The 20,795-nt window shown below is 43.3% G+C and overlaps 1 protein-coding gene across 1 annotated transcript in view; it reads right to left on the bottom strand.

Moving 5' to 3' along the window:
* Window positions 1–7,148: 7,148 nt before the first annotated feature.
* Window positions 7,149–20,795, bottom strand: part of LOC119650140 (glypican-4) — a 39,769-nt gene continuing 26,122 nt past the window's right edge. Inside the window, exons 3-8 of the mRNA XM_038052672.1 lie at window positions 9,638–9,872; window positions 9,415–9,571; window positions 9,031–9,297; window positions 8,474–8,973; window positions 8,249–8,412; window positions 7,149–8,189 (exon numbers count right to left, since the gene is read on the bottom strand). Of these exons, the coding sequence (XP_037908600.1) occupies window positions 7,864–8,189; window positions 8,249–8,412; window positions 8,474–8,973; window positions 9,031–9,297; window positions 9,415–9,571; window positions 9,638–9,872 (1,649 nt within the window). The 3' untranslated portion in view covers window positions 7,149–7,863. The remainder of the gene's footprint in view (window positions 8,190–8,248; window positions 8,413–8,473; window positions 8,974–9,030; window positions 9,298–9,414; window positions 9,572–9,637; window positions 9,873–20,795) is intronic.

The raw sequence follows: 20,795 nt of genomic DNA, 5'->3' as shown, positions 1-20,795 counted from the left end.
GGGTCTGAAGTCTCGTGTAACTTTTAAGTGTCTCAGGGATAATGTGAAGCAAACCTCACTTGCAGTCATTGTTGATTCAAGATAGCTGACACAGTGATTATGCTTCGAGTTGAAGAGTAAGAATTCGGCGGTTAAAGTTCAGTAAAAGTGCCACATTGAAAAAGACGATTCGTACCCAAGATGAAGGATAAAACTTGGAAAAAAGGTTGGAGGCAATGCAGTGTGGAGTTGCTTAGCGAGGATTTACTCGAGCTCCACACCAAAGTATCGTAGCTCACCACGACTCGACTACCTATCTGTAGGTAGCAGCTTAACAGCCACAGGGCTTACGTAGGAACCGGGTGGGTGTGTGGTGGGGGAGAAGCTACAGCTTCTGAGCACTCAGACCGTGTTGGCCCATTGTACTCGCCACCCCCGTCTAAAGGAATATTCCGGATTCGTTAACGTATCGCAGGATTTCCGTTAGTGGATGTGATGCTACTCACCGTAACTGGAAAACATCGCCACCAAAGATCTGATGCCTGATGTGTCCATAGGCGGGGCATTCACATAGTAAATGCTCCGTGGATTCCGCTTCCTCATTACAGGGGGGACACGTATCATCTTGAGTAATTCCTATTCTGAACAGAATGCCCACAATACATCTGCAAGTTCTCCTGCTTTTCGACAGGATAAACTTTGCGGTAGGCATGTTCGGTTCTGGCAGAAAAAGTTTGGTGTGTCGAGCAGCATTTAGGCTCTGCCACCTGTCATTGTGGGAAGCTTGTTCCCTTCTTCTTTTTCTTTAGCCTTTTTCCCGTTCGGCTCGTCGTGATCGGTTTCGCCATTTGGCTCTATCGAACGCCTGATCGAAGCTTTTAAATTCTCATCCAGTGCATCAAGCCATCGTTATTTCGGCCTGCCTTTTGTCGTTTACCATTGACTTCGATGTTCAGACCAATCTTGACAAGTCAATTCTCGTTAGCACGAATTGTGTGACCATACCATCGAAGACGCGTCTCCCGCAACTTTTCCACTATCGGTGCAAACACAACGATCGCGGATATCCTCATTTCGGATGTGATCAAAATGTGTCACGCCACTAGTCCAACGTAACATCTTCGTCTCTATTACCGCAAGACGTCGGCCAACACTCAGAATCATAGAGAGCGACAGGACGGACGACATTGCGGTAAATTTTAGATTTAAGATGTTCGTTGATACGTCGATCACAAAGAACACCAGTTGTGGAACGCCATTTCATCCAGGTTGCGTTAATGCGTGAAACAATTTCATAACACAGTTCTCCATTCGCCGATAGCGTCGAACCGAGGTATTTAAATCGCTCAGTTCTGGGCAGATCACTACCGCTGAAAGTGATTGTGTCTGTTTCATGGGGATCGGTCGCCAAAAACTCAGTTTTGTTCAGATTCAATCTGAAATCATGTTGCATGGGCCGATCATTCCATTTTTGGACAAGTTGCTCGAGATTATTTTTGCTATCAGATGCTAGGAAAACATTATCTGCATAAAGCAGTGTGTAGAACGCAGGACGTTGGATATCCCGTGTAACGGTGTCCATAACAAGAACAAAGAGGAGTGGTGAGAGGGCGCTTCCTTGATGAACACCAACAGAGACACGAAGCGGTTTTGATACACCCGCCATACTTCGAACTTTACTTTTCGGATCGTGGTAGAGCAATTGTACCCAGCGCACGAGTTCTTCTGGCACTAAGTGTTGTCTTAAAGCATATCAGATGAGTTCGTGTGGCACATGGTCAAATGCTTTTTCTAGATCCAGAAATGCAATGTAAAGAGGGTGATGCTACTCACGGAGTTTCTCCTTGAGTGACCGCGCAGCGTGTATTGCGTCAGTAGTCCCGCAGTTTTTGACAAATCCCGCTTGATTCACGGTTATTTCAACGATTATAGGAAGCTTGTTCCTAGTTTTTGAAAACAGACTTAGCCAATGCTACTGATACTCCAATTGCTGGTCCCGGTCCCGGCATAGGGGAGATTGACCCCTCTTTCGCTAAAGCATCCGAGATTTCATTTCCCTCTACGCCACAGAGGCCAGGTACTCAGATTAGTTCCACCGTATTGAATCTAGAAATAGAGTTCAAACGGTTTATTCATTCCTGAACGATTTTCGAGGTGATCACAGGAATATTCAACGCCCTCAATGCAGCTTGGCTATCACTGCTGATTGCGATGCGTATGCCCTTCAACCGCTCGTCAATCACCCAGTTTGCCGCCCTTAGGATCGCATAAACTTCGGCTTGAAAAACCGTTGCATATTGTCCCAAGCGAAAAGCCCACTTCTCGTTTTTATTCGAGAGGTGGACTCCGGCTCCAGAACCCTCTTCTGTTTTTGAGCCATCGGCGTAGAAGGCTTCCGTATATCCCGCCACGCATTCCTCTGGGAATTCCCAGTTCTTTCTACGCTTCAAGGTAACTTCATATCTTCATGCTAAACAGATGTATGGGGACACAAGAATCGGAAGCCATTGTAAGAACTGGATTCAGTCCTCCTAGTAACTCTTCCAATGCTCTGTGCTTCCAACATCCGTTGTTTCTACATAGATCTAATCGAATTAGTCTATGAGCTGCTTTCATGGCAGTGCTTTGAATAAATATATTCAGGGGCTGCAAATTGAATATTGCATTCAGAGCTGCGTCGGATGTCGGATGCCGCTCATGGCACCAGTGATACCCAGACACACAGTTCTTTGTAGTGCGGCTAGTTCACGATGAAAACCTTTTTGTCTCACCTTCACCCACCACATTACGGATGCATATACGAACATCGGCCTAATGATGGCAACGCATATTCACATTACCACATGAGGCCTGAGTCCCCATGTCGAGGGAATGGTCCGTCTGTACAGCCCATAAACCTTGGGAGCTCGTTTCAGCTTTACCTCTACATGTTTGTTCCAAAGAATTTTTTTATCTAGATTGACTCCCAGATATTTCACCAGAGTTGAAGGGTTGTACCCCTCATCTCAGGGATGCAAAGTCCATCCAGCTTTCTCCTTTTTGTGAATAATACAATTGTGGTTTTATTTGGATTAACTGAAAGACAATGTCTGAGTCACCAATTGCCTATCAAATCAACGGCACGTTGTACATTTCTACACACCGTTCCAAGATTCTGAACAACATCAAGCACAGTCACGTCATCAGCATAAGCTTGAGCGTGTATTGGCAAATTTTGCAGTTCGCATAATAGTGAGTCGATCAGCATACTCCACAGAAGTGGCGAAAGCACCCCTCCTTGGGGCAGTCCTTCGTTGCTTTTGCAGTCAGCGATCAACACCCACCTCAGCGCACAGCAAACTTCGCGTTAGCATAGCATGAATCCACTTAATTAAAGCATCATCAACACCATGCGCTCTGGCGGCATCACAAGGAACCGGGTAGTTCAATCTTTCGAGAGAAATCGAAAATCTCCATGTGTGCGCTTAGGAGTAATATTGCCGAGTTAATGTTGGAAAAAAGATAATAAGAATCATAATAAGATAAAAATAAATAATATGCCTTCAGTGCGGAAGCTCGCTGTTGCTAGGAAAGAAATCAACATATTTTTAAAGCAGAGTATTTGCAGACCATCAAATAGCTGCTGGTCTTCTCCATTACACATGGTCGCAAAGCCCAACAGCGAATGAAGACCTTGTGGCGATTGCAAACGTCTGAATGCTCAGACAGAACTTCAGCCACGCGTTTGCGCACAACCTCGCTAACCCATCGAGAGAGTTGGCAAGTGAGACACCTATCCGGTGTCCGGATAGCAGAGTGGTTAGAGCACAAGGCTGTCGTACGGAAGGTCGCGGTTCAAATCTCGCTAGTGGCAGTGGGATTTGTATCGTGATTTGACGTCGGATACCAGTCAACTCAGCTGTGAATGAGTACCTGAGTCAAATCAGGGTAATAATCTCGGGCGAGCGCAATGCTGACCACATTGTCTCCTACAGTCTACTGTAGTGTACCGTTACGGTCTTGAATGAAGTGCTCTAACACACTTCAAGGCCCTGATCCAATATGGATTGTTGCGTCAACGATTATTTTTATTATTATTATCACAAATTCACTACATGGTGATGCTTTGGATAGCGTTCAGAATTGTTCGACTCACCTTACTATAATTGCGTCGCGATGCGCGCTTTGCCGATCGAATTCGGCCGCTAAACATCAAAAACATCCCGGAAACAGCTAACACAACACCGTTCGAATAACTCCCAATGGATCAGCTCATGGATGACTATAAGTTCCCCATGGGTTACTGGAGCGAGTAATACCTCCAGTCTCTACGGTGATTTCTCACTGCGCTTTGCTTGATGAAAACCTTAAAGAATATCTCGGCTACATCTCCAGGTTATCGGCTCTGGAAGCCATAGAGGCACAATGAACTCCCTATATTTTTGGCAATGCTTGACTGGCAGACCAGAAGTTATCTGGAATCGTTGTTTCGGGAGAATTGAGTTGACCTCTACTGGAATTTTCAGAGACCTTCGGGTCTCAATCGTAGAGTGGCGTTTACAATTCGAGTGCCATACAAGTTCAGTAGAAATTTAGGTAGGTCTTGCATTCATCAGTATGCTAAGCCATGCTCAGTATAAACTGAAACGGTTGTGGTTAGTCACAGTGGGGCTCTGATTGTAGTCACAAAATTAATCTGTGTCTTAAGAAGACACTGGGGTTAAGCCGACACGGGTATCCACATAAAACCGCCAGAACGTAAGTACCAAGTATAGATAGTAGACAGGTGAACGTTATCTCACGCTATGTCTTCCATTACCAATCCTACAGTTGCAGCCTCTACATCAGGTAAATTTTATGCACCAATTTATCCTATGCGATGCCTTAACAGTAAATGTCATAGTTTGCACGCCAGCAACATTACCGAAGCCAGATTTTCATGGGGTCTAGGGGTCGCTAGGTGCAAAAGCAATGTCTGCCCTGTAAACTTTAATGTTATAGATACTCGATTGGAACAACAACATATCGGCTAAGTAAAACTGCCACAACCATCGAAGAAGACCTCCAGGTCTCCCGAACTGAAATGTTCTACAGCATGATGCTTCGGATTCCAGGCGAGTTTTTTTCTAACAACGTCAGAGACTCCAGTTATTTGTCGTCTGTAGAGACCTTATATATCTTCGACCAAATTAAAACTTTAGCTTCCAGACAATCAATTTTGAAAGACGTGGAAGGGTGCTCGCAAGTGTGTTGAGCAGCCCTACACTGACCCACACATCGTTTATGTCAACGACCAACCATGTTCATCTTGTACCTACGACCTTAAATCCGCAGACCTTTCATCTTCGAGTTCCCCATGCTCATCAGTATCAGGTCTCCAGGCATCCAGTTAGAAAATCGCTAACAAGAGTCCTGAGCCTCGCCACATAATCGAAAGAGTTCAGCTCATCAAAAAAGTAAGTGGATAATGTTTTGCCTGCAACCTACGAGTAGCACTCTGTAATGTATCCGTCATTCAAGGCAGATTCTATCGAAATCAGGAACTTGATCCCTGGTCTCTGATCACGGTCAGAGCATGAATACTAACTTTGCGCTGTGCGACTTAAATAAAAATTGGTACATGGCAGATAGGAGAGCGGTCTCGACCAGCTATATCAACAGTATGGGTCTCAGACAAATTCGTATTCAATAAGTAGTTTCATTTACTTCCATCAAGTGAGGCCTCATTACAAGACCATAGGAATATGGCTCTACAATTTTACGGCATTTCAAGAATTTCGGTTTCACTCAAGAAGTAAGTTGACTTCAAAGTGGTGGTGTCTCATCAAAGACCTAGAAATCCGGCGATTCGTGAGCTACTTCCCTGAAAAATTAAAGGTTCGGCTTTTAAATGCAATCAAATTTCTGGTTAGATTCATAAACTGCTTGACTCGTCGTCAGGAATTGGAAGCGTGTCTCACAAAAGTAGAACTCAACTTCTTCTAATGACGACGGCTCCGAGGAGCCCAATCAGTGCTTTGGTACGCCGTTTTGATGCCGCAAACTCTTAAGACCGTGACTGTTGTTATGGGAGCAGGGAGGCAGAGTCCAGCCGGCTCGGATCTTCAGAGCCAGCCCGTAGCATTCACGAAAGAAAGCACCTCACCGATCCTGCAGCTAAAAATCTCTTTGAGGTCCCCAAAGAATGGTTTACCCAGTGTCCGCAGCCCGACTCTAGCCAGAGCTGGGCAATCGCAGAGAAAGTGCATGAGGGTTTCCCCTTCCTTCTCCGCAACTTCGGCAATGCGAATTGTAGGGTATGTCGAGCCTAGCGACATGGTTCCCTATGGGCCAGTGTTCCGTGCAGACCGCCGTAATCTTGAATGCATTTGCACGCATCTGGCACAGGAGCTCTCGTGATCGGGCTATGTTATAAGCGGGCCAAATTCTCCTTGACTTAGCACAGCTCGTAGGCCTTCGCCATTTTAGGTCCGCGGCTGCTAGGTAGTGCGAGTAGACTCGGCCTCCGAAAGCCGCCAGCGGAACACCGACTGTATTCGGCGAAGGACCGTCAAGAGCAGAGCCTCGCCTGGCCAATCCGTCAGCCCGTTCATTCCCCTCTATGCTCCTATGCCCGGGAACCCAGAGGAGAGTGACCTTGAGTGTGCCGCGCCGCCAGACGTTCAGCGTGTCTATGCATTGCCCCACCAGCCTGGAAGATGTCGTCGCTGAGTACAAGGCCTTGATGGCCGCTTGGCTGTCGGTCAGAATGGCTATGTTACGCTTGGGGCTCGAATTTCGCTCCAGCCATCGACAGACTTCCAATATCGCCAGTACTTCCGCCTGGAATACACTGGCGAAACCTGGGAGACCATACGACTTGAATACACTGTGTGTTTTCGAGAAAACCCGCGCGCCGACTCCACAGGTCATCTTTGATCCGTCCGTAAAGAATACTGTGTCACAACCTTGCAGCACGCCGCCGGTCTTCCACTTTGCCCTGGTTAGAAAGTCCACAGCAAAGTTTATCGTGAAGTGTGGCATAGTCCGCGGGGAATGCCCAGATTTCCCGAGGTATTTCGTCTAGGATGTTGCTGTGGCCGTAGGACTTCGCTCCCCAGCATCCGGACTCACGTAGTCTGACGGCATGCAACTCATGATGCTACGAATGATACCTAACGTCTGCGGGAAGCTTTAACTGAAACAACAAATGCAATTTCTACTTGTTACGCGTGTTATTTATTTGTATAAAATGAAAAAAGTAAAATTATGTAGAGTTACTTTTGTGTATAAAGTTACAACACTAACATAATACGCAAATTGTTCCATAATAACTATACAAATGCTTCTTTTAGTGTTCTATAATCAGTCATAGTTTCTCGCCTTGGGAAAAACATGTAATTTGTTTTAAAAAAGTTTCCTATTCCCTAGTTGTTTCACTTCACTTTCATCTAGACAAATTTTATTTATTTATAAATGATATCGGCAATATTAATATTATTATTTTTTATACACATTTATGTTGTCATAATTTAGTGTTCTATCGCTACTAACTAGATGGGCGTTTCACATCTCTGCTCATAACGCTACGTTTGTGGGCTTTCTTTCCATTTATACCTTATCATTGTTCGAGCAATCACAAATATACAGGCACACTTTCTCGAGGAGGATATCTATCAGTTAAAGGCTTTCCTAGAAAAATTATTATGCAACACGTACAAATCTTAGATGTATATATATAGATATATTATTTTTGACGTTTTTTCTGTATTTTTTACACACATAAAAATTTCTCCTGTATGTTTTACGTTTTATTTGTTTATTTTTGTTTTCGTACCGTCTCGTTTCCTTCTGGAGATTGTATTCCCTACGTCTTACACTTAAAAATAAATAAGATGTACCTTAAGTTAATTAAATCGCTTGAAATCACAGTAAATCTGAAATAATACCGCCAAACCATGCCATGTAGATTGGGAATAAATACATTATAAGAGCACGACGTAATGACATTTGTGGTACATTTGGCGATGCACCACTTCCCTTTATTACTTCGTTTTCGTAAGTGTTGCTGCCGACAGTCTTTTTCGTTCCCGTGGCATTTGTACCACCTGAACTAGCTGTACTCACATAGACGGAAGGTGTCTCAGATTGTTTGGGCACACTTTCTTCGAAGGCACTGGAACCAGATCCGGTCTCCAGATCGTCATCGTCTCCGTCACCCGAGCCGTAGCCACTGCTTTCGAAAGGCTCTTCTGCAGAAATCAAACCTAATCAGCATTTACCTCCCAAAAAAATTTAAAGTTAAACTAACCTTGGTCTGGCCATTCTACATCCAGCCCATTGTAAGCATTCCGCAAATTGCTAACAGCCGTTTTTAAGTAGTATAATTGACTAGTTACCATGTTTTTCTGCTGCGGCGTTTGTGAAATGCTTTCACTGTTCCCCCCAGGCTCCTGCCTGGTTGCCACCTCTTGCCTGCAATTAGAAAAAAGAAGTTAGTTCCCAAGCTACATTCTGCCGTCTGGAAAGTACTTACTCCACGACATCATGTCCATTCCAACAGGTCTCATTAGAACCGGGCGGCACAGACGCCAGCTCGCCAATATTACAAAGCTGATACGGAAGATTTGACCAGAATTTTTTCAAATCCTTTATTTTCAGTTTAATATCTTTCACGATTTTATCCAGTGAAGGCTCTTTAAACGAATCGTCGTCCTTATCCAAACCTTTCTTGTTCCCATTACCCTTTTTCTTGTTTTTCCGTCTATCACGTTGTGTCCTTTGTACTTGAGTCGGTGGTACAATTTGTTCAGATGAATCGTAATTATCATTTTGCTCTGCATCTACTGATCGTCTCGTCCTGTTTGTTTGTATGTACAAGTCGCTATCAACCTCATGCAAATTCATTGTACTGCCGAACGATGTTCCATCTTCGTGGGATGTTGATTTCTTTATTCGATCTGCTTGCGATCTTCGACCCAAAACAGGATCACCGCAACCCTTAAAAACCTGTTCAGATATTGCTCGTTCCGTTTCCTGCAAATTATCGATTCTAGAACCAGAATACGAAATTATAGAAATAAGGGACGTTACCTGATAGTTCATGATCGCTTCTGATATTTTGATATTTATTGGCTCAACAACCATGACTATGTTGAAGGGACCAAGCAATCTGTCGGCCACTTTCTCCATAAATGCTACAAACGTATCCCACTCAGTATCTAATGTAACGTAGTGTTGAAGGCAACCTCTCATGACATTCACACAATAATTTGCGCAAGGTTTCTGGGCATATCCTTTACAAACGTTGCACTGTTGCATTCTCGTTAAAGCTGCAGTGCAATCTGTATTTATGCGGACCTGGAAATCGTTCACAAAACAGAGTCAAACCTACTATTCCAGGGTTCAATATATCAAACCTACTATTCCAGGGTTCAATATATCAAATACAATTCAATCTAATTTTTAGGTACTTACATTCATTAAAGCTTTAGTCATCTCCGCGGCTATATTTAGCGCTTGGGCATAAGTTCTTGTGGCAACAAATGACCGCTTGATTTGTACCGATAGCTTATCGGGAACATCGCCGAATGGTTTCAGCTCCTTCATATGTTCACTGACACATCCCAAGTATCTATAAAACGAATGTTGATTTTAGTTGACGAACTTTGCACACCCCCTTAGCGAAATTTATGCTTACTTATCGTCCAGGATGTATTGTGAATTCAGCACTGTAAACATTTTCTGATAGAGGATGTTGAAGAATGAATCCATTGAAACTGCCAAGTCCACTTTCCCCCTTGTGAAATAGTTTTCCAATTCAGTGAAAAGATTTGAAAAAACATAAGAATTTTCTTCGTAGATATTGCCATATGTTCGCTTAAACATGTTGTGGAATTCTTTTTTAGACTCAACTAAAAGTTCCGTAAAATATTCTGAAAAGGAAAGCATACATAAATGAGATTAGGAAATTTGATTGGATGGATGGCAATGATAACTGTTTATCCAGGATACAAGGTTATCAGAATGACTGATTTTGGTTAATATCAAGAGCACATGAAAAATATTTCGAACGGGGACACTAGGCTATTGAAGCAATCCCATGGTCAAGGGGTTACGATGAGAAGCCGGTCGCAATTTTAAGACGTTTTTCATATACCAAGGTGCATCGGTAGCAATTCGCAGTATGCTAGATTGGGAAGGATGGTACTCCGACAGTAGAGAAGAGCTCGAAACAATAACGGAGCCAATGGCCAGCACTAAGATAGCCCAGAAAACCGCCACCATCCGAAAGCTGCATCTGTGGTAATTGCAAGGGCACGTTCCAATTAGAACATTGCAATATTCGCGGTCTGCAGGGAGGAAGCATGCAGATAGTTTGGGACTTCTCTTGCGAGAAACCAAGAGCTTGCATCATTCTTAAACGTAATTTGAAATGTGTATGTCTTTCAGAGTTCTTTATCAGGGAACTTATAGCTATCCAAGTCTCACTGGACGCCGGGGGAAGTACTCGAGAGGCAGTCGTTGCATTGGGCTACTTCCCAGGAGGTAGCATACGGGTCCCACCGGAGCTAGTCGCTAAACTAGTGAAGTACTGTGAGAGGAGGTCGTGACCACTCCTCGGCCTATCACAAAATCTGGAAAAGCAGTGACACCAATCGTCCCTACTTGACTGTTGAAATCTTCAAGTATGATTTTGATGTCATACTTATGACAGGCTTCGAGGTATCCTTCTCCAACCCTGCAATCTCCTCTGTAGGGGTGTGAACGTTTTTGAGGCTTATGTTTCTAAACTTGCCTCGCTAACGCAGAGTGCATAGCCTTTTGCTTATATTTTCATGGTAATAGGCGTTAAGCAAAAAGTACATTAGCTTGATAGGATTCAAAGAGCCGCGTGTGCAGGTGCAAGCAGCGGTCTGCACTCTTGCCAGGCAGATGCTCTCAACGTACTCTTGCATTTCTTCCACTTAGACTTCCACATTAAATACGCGGTAGCGAAGAGTGCTGTCAGATTACATGGATCTGGATGTTGGACAGCGAAGACTTGCGGTCATAGTAGCATACTAGAAGTAGTACCTTCGGAACTACGAGCATTCCCTACTACGTCACACGCAAGCCCAACTTTACGAAAAACTCCGCTGTGGAAATTCAGGGCAGGGGTGAAGACCGGCGGCGCGCTGCAAGATTATTCCACTGTATTGTTCACTGACGGATCAAAGATGGTCTCTGGATACGGTGTGGAAGTTTTCTTGAATACTCACCGTACATCCGAGTCGTACGATCTCCCAGAATTGACCACTATATTCCAATCGGGTGTGCCATTCTGACCGACAGCCAAGCGGCCATTAAAGTCTTGTGCCAAGTACCAAATCAAGGAGGATTTGGCCTGTCCACAACAAAACCCGATCGCGCTCTTGTGACTGACGGGTGCACATGCATACAAGATTGCGGCGGCCTGCACGTGGTACTGGTCTATAAGGGAGCATGCCCCCAGACTCGGTATACCTTATAATTCGCTTTACCGAAGTTGCGGAGAAGAGAGGGAAAAACTCATTCATTTTCTTTGCGACTCCCAGGTCTAGCTAGAGCCATGCTACGGGCACTAATAACAAGCCATTCTTTGAGGACCACAGACAGATCTTGAGCTGCAGGGTGGGAGAGTTGTTTTCCCTCGTGAATGCTAGCGGGCTCTGAAGATCTGAGCCGACTGGATTCTGCCCTCTTGCTCTTACTAAAGCAGTCGTGGTCTTAGGCGCTTGTGCCATCAAAGTGGCACATTACAGCGCTAGTTCGGCTTTCTGGAGTGGCCTCTGACACCTACCTACTTACCATCAACCTTGTATTCAATTATTCTATTTGCCAGCTTCGGCCATTTAATTCGTATACGAGTAAAACCTCGAAATAACGGGTATGTCCGGTTCCTCCTGTACAATTTGATATGATAATGATCGCAAATCCTGGTCTTCTTAAGTTTCATTACAACCTGCCCTGGTTTTCTGTCAATCATTCTGAGGCGTTGAGCTAGGATACTAAAAGTACAATAACTAGTCAGTTGAAAGGAAACGGGGAGCAGCCCAGCATTATCATATGTATGTAGGTGTTTCATATTCTTGAATGCAACTGCATAGAGGCTACCCTATCTGAATATATCTAGACACGCTCCTGTTGCATATATCTAAATATGCACACGAACGTGAATTGAATTGAATTTATTCTTAGCAATAAGTTAGAAATATATAACACAGGGAACACTCCAACAGCCGTGACCAACACTAGACAAGAGGTACTAGACATAACTCTAGGAAATACTCTGATGAACGGGGTGGTCGGGAATTGGAGGGTGTTGGATGAGTCCTCTATGTTGGATCACAGAATAATCAGTTTCGAAATAAAAAGGATAATAAGGAATCCCTGGAGACCGGATTGGCACACCTGTGCAGCGCACCTGATCAACAATATGGCTCACCTTCAAGGGGGCGGTAACATCAGGAACGAACTAGAAATAGTTTTGGAAAAACCTCAACAAAGTCGTCATTGACGCATATGAGGCCAGCTGCCCGGCTTCAGTGAAGTCATCAAGGGATATACCCTGGTGGAATAAGAACGTAACCAGAATGAGAACAAAGGTAGAAAACCCCTTCAACCGAATAAAACTAGCCGAAGAAACAAAAATGCACTGATTGTTTAAAGCAATGCGATTAGTGAAGCAAAACGGAATAGCTTTAGGGATCGAACAAACCACAGAGCAACCAAGCTTTACAAAGTGTAGTGACCACGGCTTCGCGGCAGGAGCGGAATCTCATTCGCCTCTTTTTGAATTAATTTGCTCAAATAATGCTTTCCATAATGCGCAATCACCCTAATGTTCGCCGCAGATTGCACATTATTGAATGCATTTTAACGAATTAATTTTGACAGAGCGGAATGATTAGGCGCATCCCTAGGTGTACGCGCACTTTGCTGCAACATAAATTCTCGGAGTTCAACCTGAGCGTAGCGGCATGGGGACCGGTTTGTGGGCGGACAGCGAATCAACCATCGGTGGGTTTTGTAGTGCAAGAAGCGTTGACGGAAAAATAAAAATTTAAAGAAATTTGTGCAATTTGAGTTTGAGAGTCAGTGTTTTGCGATTCGGAGTGCCAAGCGAACACGATTTCAAATCGCCAGATTTCTCGAAGAAAATAATGTAACCAATTAACGATATCATTGTATGAGTGCAGTCGAAGGACTCGTGAGAAGTTTTTTTTATTAAAGCTGAGTTCTGCAAGTCGCAAACCAAAGCGCAGTACGGGGTCTAACTGCAATGTTGAAAGGGTTGAAGCTGGTCGTTAGCGTCGCCAGTGCTTGATCATCATCCCTTTGCAATTGAGGCGATCGAGCGTGATGAACGTTTTGCTTTTTTTTGGGTATTGGACAGACGAAATCCACTTTCATTTGGGAGACTGACAGCAAACAGTATCCTTCAGTTTTTTTTACATTTTATTCGACTAGGTGCTGTCTTACGGCACTTTACCCTGCCTATTCCGGTCCCATCCACCAGCCCATTCAAGGAAAATATCGTTTTTTCGTGTTTACGTACTGGACGATCTGAATTGTTAAATTTCAAAATAATATTCTAGCAATCTTCAACGGAAAATTGATTAGAAACGACGAAATTAGGAATAAATGATTACTTACTCGATAGAAAAGAAAATTTAAAAATATTTGAATTGACAGATAATTAAATTATGCAATTAGTACTTTAGTGGTGTAACTATTTTATCCACAGACAGAAACAGGACAACCACAAATACACGCCACGCTAAGCTTTTATATATTTTTTTGGACTTGGATGAATACAACATGAATTGAGAATATTTTTTTTTTATTTGAGGACTTCCTCCCTCTCTCTTCCTCCTTGACCCCGCAAAACCTTACTCCCTACTTCTTTAAATAATGGCTTGAGGAAGTCAAAAATGAGAAGGCACCTCAGGGGCCGCGTCTCAATAAATATCTGAGGCAGAAGAAACCATGATCGGGACTGCGATCCATCGTGGATCTACCCTCTCGATCGCGGAACTCTGATCCGGAGACTTACGGCTCCACGCGCGCGGTGAAGCATTACTCAACTTGCAGCCCTTGGATTTGTTTATTTAGAGCACGCAATGGGGTCAGTTCATAGACTAATTCGATTAGATCTATGGGAAAACAATGGACATGGGGGGCTCAGAGCAGCGGAAGAGTCTTTGGGAGAACTAAATCTAGTTTTCGCAACGCCTTTCGATTCTCAGATCCCCATAGATCTGTTTGGTAGAAAATATGATGTTATCTTGAAACGGAGAGAAAACTGGGACGAGCCAAAAGAATGCGCCTCAGGATATACTGACGTCTTCTACACGGCTCAAAAACAGAAAATGGTTCTGGAGCAGGAGTCTACCTCTCGAATAAAAGTGGGCTTTTCCTTTGAGACAATACACAATGGTCTTTCAGGCTGAAGTGTACGCGATCCTAAGGGCGGCAACCTATGATTGACGAGAGGTTGAATGGTAGACACACCGCAATCTGTAGCGATAGTCAAGCTGCATTGAAGGCCTTGAGTAGCACTTTGATCACTTCAAAAACCTTTCAGGAATGTAGAAACTCATTGAACTCTGTTTCTAGATACGATACGGTGGATTTACTCTGGGTACCTGGTCATTGTGATGGAGAGGAAAATGAAATCTCGGATGCTTTAGTAAAAGAGGCTTCAACTTTACCCATGCCCGGACCGGAATCAGCAATTGGGGTATCAGCAACATTGATTGATGCTGCTATCAAAAGCTAGAAGCAAGCTTTCCATAATGAAAGCCTTAGTGCTACTAGACAGACCAAACTTTTCCTGTCAAAACCAAACAAACACACTGTAAAGTTTATCCTGTCAAAAAGCAGGAAGACTTGCAGAAGTATTGTGGGCATTCTGACTGGCCATAGTTCACTAGCTGGGCATATGTTCAGAATAGGAATTATCCAAGATGATACGTGTCCCTCCTGTAATGAGGAAGCGAAACATTTTCTATGTGAGTGCCCCGCCTACGGACACATCAGACGAGTCCGGGATATTCCGTTAGACGGGGGAATCGAGTACAATGGACCACTAAGGCCTCAGTGATCAGAGGCTTTGCCTCTCCCCGACCTCAAACACACACGGCCCTTGAAACTTTTGGCATGAATCGGAAAGACTGGTTTGATTTATCATCAAGTTAACTATTGAACGGAAGAATATTGTCTACCGAGCCATACAACAAAGAACACGGCCACTCGAAGTGGAATACCGATGGATTTTCAATGAGAGCCCAGAAACCCCGGTTAATCTATGAGGTAAATAGTGAGTGTGAGCTTGAAAAGCATTGTTCTCCTCTAGTCCACCCAATTGCTGGCCTATGATAAAAATATTGAAAAATGTATTATGGCAGCATCCGCATCGAGACGAAAAGTACTAACCAATTACATATATTATAAGAAGTTAAGCCATTCTGCCATCTGAGGTCAAAACACAGAGTTTATGTTAATCTAACAAAATCCTTCTGCTCAAAATCCCTATAGATAACATCAAAGCTTTTACCGTACAAGGTCAATAGAGAATGCCAGTTCTCATGTAGCCTTCCAAAATATGGGCCATACGCAAATGACATTGCGCAATTTCACCCGCGTTTCAGAAGAAAATCTTCGACCCCTACATGAGGATGGACAATTCCGACACCTGTATTACGACGAAGTATACGAGCGATACAGTACAGCTGGGGTGAGTAGGTCACTTGATCCGAATAGACGAGAAAGACCTTTCCCGGAAAGCCAGTGAGGGAAATACCGATGGTTCTATCACCAAAAATAAAAAAATTCAAATCCCTGCACGGCGAAGGTGACAAGTAATCGCCGAAATATACATATTTGCAGACAATGAAAACATTTAGTAAAGGAGGAAATGGTTTTGCATTTTTCATGTTTAGTAATACCGATGGGATTTATCAGGAGGTCAAAGATAATTTTCTCTTCTTCTTCATCCCCCTAACTTCACGATCCGGATGCCTTTAGAGCATCTCTCAGGATCACGAATAATTTTATCTAGGGTCTGAATCTCCTTGCTTTAGACCGTTGTCGGTGAACGATTTTGAAAGTTTGTCTACTGCTCTCGTCTGACGTCGCATTTTGATCAGGGTTAGTCCTACCTGTCTGATTAAGTTTATTGAAATACCGAATTCTCTCATGACCGTTTACTGTTTTATCGTAGCTAAGGTGTTCCCCACGTACTCGAGGAGGGTAATCAGACCCGAGTCTGCAAGGAACTCAACTGAAGTGGCTCTGCCACGAAGCCTCACCGGAGGTTATCTGGTACCATGGGAACCGGGATGGCCCTCTGAGAGCATATGCTCCAGGAGAAATCCTGGAGGATGTGGTCTCGGCCCGGTTATTTGCGGTTGGCCCCCTAGTGGGAGTTTCATGGTGGTTGTGGTTATGCCTACATCGCGGGCAGGGTTCCTCGGAGCTCAAGCGTGGAGTTGCGCTGTCCAACTCGGGTGCCGTTCCCCTTAGTTGCGGCAGAGGTGTTAGATAGGCCTCGCATCCACTGGTATGAATGCTAATCCTGCACTCAGTATAAACCAGGACCACTCCGAAAAGGACCGTGGGATTAAGCCTTCACGGCAGGTACTCACGTTAAACTTCCAGGACTTTCGTAGCTAAGGTGTATATTTGCAAAGACAGGGTGCTATTCGTTTCTGAATATTGAATACGACGTTATCTGAGGTCCAAAGAATCAGTAAAACTCTATATTTGACGCAGGCCCATAAATAAAAATCTGAAGGGCTGCGTAATGACCTTTGTGGGCGGGAAATAATGTGGTCTTAAACAAATTGAAACCTGTCCAAATAATGGTATAAGGTGTGTTCTTCTTTTATTAGAATTAAAGTTGATGTTTCTCCAAAGAGACAATAAACAATCCAATGTTGAATTGATATCGCTCCTCATTCATGCGTTTCCTGTAAGAAGTTGATCTAACTGGTGAGCTCGATACAATTCACAATGTCATAATTTGTAGGCGATTTAATCCCGTTTTCATGCAGGCTTTGAGGTTTCAAGTTTTACACCGTACCCCCGTATAAATGTGAACAAAACGATTAAACCTTCAAACTAGAAATCATTTGAATATTCATTAGCATTTTTTAAGGGGAATACTCATGTCTTTAGTAGTTCTACTGTATTAACCTTTTAGATATCTACGCACTGACGAAAAGTCAACTCAAGATTGGTCTGAACATCGAAGTCAATGGGAAACGACCAAAAGTCCGACAGAAACAACGATGTCTTCATACGCTAGATGGGGATTTGAGATTGACGTGACTCCCTTCAGATTAGCCCTTTGACCAAGCGAAATGGCGGAACCAATCAAAACGACCGGGGCTAGAATTTGAATCCGGAAGCAACATATCAAGGTCGCAACGTTGAAAAGATCTTGGCGATCGTATCTTTGTTTTCGTAAGAGAAAGTAAACAATAGGAAATAGATAAAATAAGCATGGCAGACTATCTCCACTCCGACTAAATTTAATTAATGTGATTCATAGAGGAACAATACCGAATCTTTGCAGATTTCACTTCGAAATTCGCATTGATACCGCAATTTCTGACGGTTATTAGTAACAATCAATCAAGTAAATTAAATTAAGCAAACTTTGTAAAGCTACTAACTTTGTGTACTCTGCTCATTTTATTTACCGCGATTCAGAGTTTGATGCATCGTGAACATTTACTAATACTTCCATTTATTGCGTTAACTGTTTCCACAGAGGAAATATCATTTTAAAGTCAACAAAAAGACCGCAATACCTTTCAGCCTAAAGATTTATAACTGGCACAATTTACTTGTTAATCTAACCGGAATTCGGAGTTTGGAAGAGTGTGCAACTGAGCCGACCTCAAGACGAAAATCTATGTTGATACAGCTGGTTCTTAAGCCTTCTTGACGATAAAAAAAAAAACAAATGGCTATAGAGACGTCTAATTAATTAGAAGCATTAGAATTAGTGAAATCTGTTTTAATCATTCCTCCAGCCCAACTGCACAAATAAAAGGCAAGTGGTATGCAACCGAATTCCAGATGCTAACACAAGAATTTTGCCATTATGCAAATGAATATCTAATATTTTTCTTGAATTTTATATTCCAAGTGGAGACAGAAAACATTTCTCATCTGAATTATCTTTTTACTAAGCTTCTAGTATAATTAAATGGAGGTATGCTGACTTTGGAATGAGTTTTTTACCAGCTGAATCCACTTATCCCCTAAGTTATATCTTTGTTTGCGTGAAAAATGTGTTTTGCAATGGAATTCTTAAAAAGTGACAATATCTCTGACGGTTTTTTTTATTTAGTTTGTTCCAATTATATAATTCCATACGATGAAGTGGATTATTAATTAATTAATCAAGGGATGCATACTCACACCGCTAATGTTATTGAATGTGGAACCAGATGCTATCAATCTTTAGCTAATAAGTTGAAGGTATGACCTGTATGATGTTGATTTCATATAAATTTTGAGAACTTGGAATACTAGAGTACATGAATGAATGCTCTTATCCGCAACAGAGTCAGAAACTTGGCCTTCTGGATGGAGAGAGAGGTTTATTAAAATTAGACTAGAACAAACGTTATTTTCCAAGACAGGCTTGTGAGTGTATCACTTTAGTTGAACATGCCCAATAGTAGCCATGAGGTCCTGTGTTTAATTCCTGTTCATCTTCACATACAAATGCCAGCGAACCTTCAGAATATCTGGGGGTTTCAGAAGATTGACATACCATACATTCTGCACTGGTCGTTCTTCACCTCCACCATGTCGTGTTGAATGTCACACATAAATTCCTCCTTCTCAGCAAAGACGTCTCAACCATACCCCCTTCAGATCAATAACTCGAGCATGGGTTCCTTGCAGAATTCCTAAGTATTTGTAGAAGTCTGTCTCGGTTATAGCTTCGATGTGGAGGTCATCAATGCTATGTCCGGCATGCGGCTCGTGATGACCTTTACGGACGGCTTGAATTCGATACGTGTCTAATCCAAATCCCATTCGAATATCATGACTGAACATGTCTACTATTCGTAACAGACTTCTAAGGTGGTCGTCAGCACCAGCATACAGCTTGGTGTCATCTATGCACATCAAATGTGTCAGCTCGCTTTTAGCACGTAAGCCATATTTGATTACTAAACTATGCCCTCTAGCATCATTCGGTAGCCGTGAAACGAATCTCCCTGGAAGATGCCTCTCTGAGATATTGGTACCGTCAAATGAATGTACTGATAAGGTGGTATGTCACTCTTCCATGATAGTCGTCAAAAACTTTATTAGTTTGGGATCAATACGATAGAGGTGGTAGGACATTAATTAGCCAGGTGTGTGGGACGCTGTCAAAAGCCTTGGCGTAATCAATATAGCAATTATTATTATTAACTTCCTTTATAGATCTACTGGAGTGAATTCAGGAAAGCAGTGAAGATGGAAGAAATCGTGCAGGCACTTTTTCCTGTTCACCTCATTCGAGTAGAGGCTGTCGATGAGAGGGAGAATACTGATGAATGCCCACTCTTCACTCTAACGGAACTAGAGGACGCGGTCCTGTCCGTGAAGGACAAAAAATCACTAGGATCCCATGGTGTTCGCAGGGAAGTGCTGAAACTTGCATCCAAGTATAAACTGAACTTGTTATTCAGTGCATTCAACACATGTTTGACAGCGGGTGTTTCTAATTCCCGCTGGAAAGTGGCGAGGTTTGTGATGATGAGCAAGGGCAAGGCGGCGACAACGTACCGTCCTCTCAGTAGGTTGGATACAGCGGGAAAGCTGCTTGAGAAGCTCATCAAGTTAAGACTGATTGATGCAATACGTGCTCCGGGAGATTAACAATTGATGCAGTTGAGTAAGTGGTCCAAGCGGGGAAACTGGCTGTGACACACAGTCGTCAAGTAATTTTAAATGTAAGAAACGCGTTCAATTCCGCAAGGCACTGAAAAATCGTTTCCATATTCTAGGCTACCTTTTGCGGATATTGGGGGACTATTAAAAGAATCGCGCGCTGATCCACGAGACCTGAGAAAGATAACGCAAAATAAGGGTTATATCGGGCCGTGTGTGACGTATATGTGATGCAATGCATTGGTAAGTGCCCACGCGGTTTTCAACTTCTTTAGAACGCCTTATATGACAGTCTGCTACGACTCGAGGTGTCTGATGAATCACATTTGGTCGGATACGCGGGTGATGTTGTGGCAATGGTTGCCGTACGAATGTTTGAACAAATTTAGTGCACACTAGGAATGGTGATGCAACGAAATACCAGAATGGCTGAACATGGATTCTCTTTACCTCTGGAGAAAACCGAAGTCGTCATTCTGGTCAAGGAGATGGTTTCCACAGTCTTCCCTATTCAGGTTGGTGATGCCATGGTCTTACCGAAGCCATCGATGAAATGATAGACACGAAGATGAGCTTCCTCAAGCAGATGCAGAACACCGCAGACAAAGTTGCGATTTTCGGCTGATGTCCAATGTCGTAGTTCCCTTACAGGGTGGGCGTCTTTTGCTGAGTGCAGTTCAATTTGCGATTCTATACGGTTCTCAATTCTGCTCAATAAAGAGATATACCGCAAATGCTTAGCTCAAATAGCTTTGCGAATTGTGTCTGCCTATTTTACCGTCTCGGAGCTAACAGTAATGGTGACTATGCATCTCGTCAAAACCATGCGGCCTAGGTTTAATCAAAAACACAGTGAAGTTGGCTATTACCTAGCCCGTGCTCAGCGCACACGTTTACTTTCAGTCTTGCATGCGTACAATCGAAATTTA

Source organism: Hermetia illucens, chromosome 2 (assembly GCF_905115235.1).
Source record: "Hermetia illucens chromosome 2, iHerIll2.2.curated.20191125, whole genome shotgun sequence".
Taxonomy (NCBI): domain Eukaryota; kingdom Metazoa; phylum Arthropoda; class Insecta; order Diptera; family Stratiomyidae; genus Hermetia; species Hermetia illucens.
This window is presented reverse-complemented; position numbering and strand designations above follow the sequence as displayed.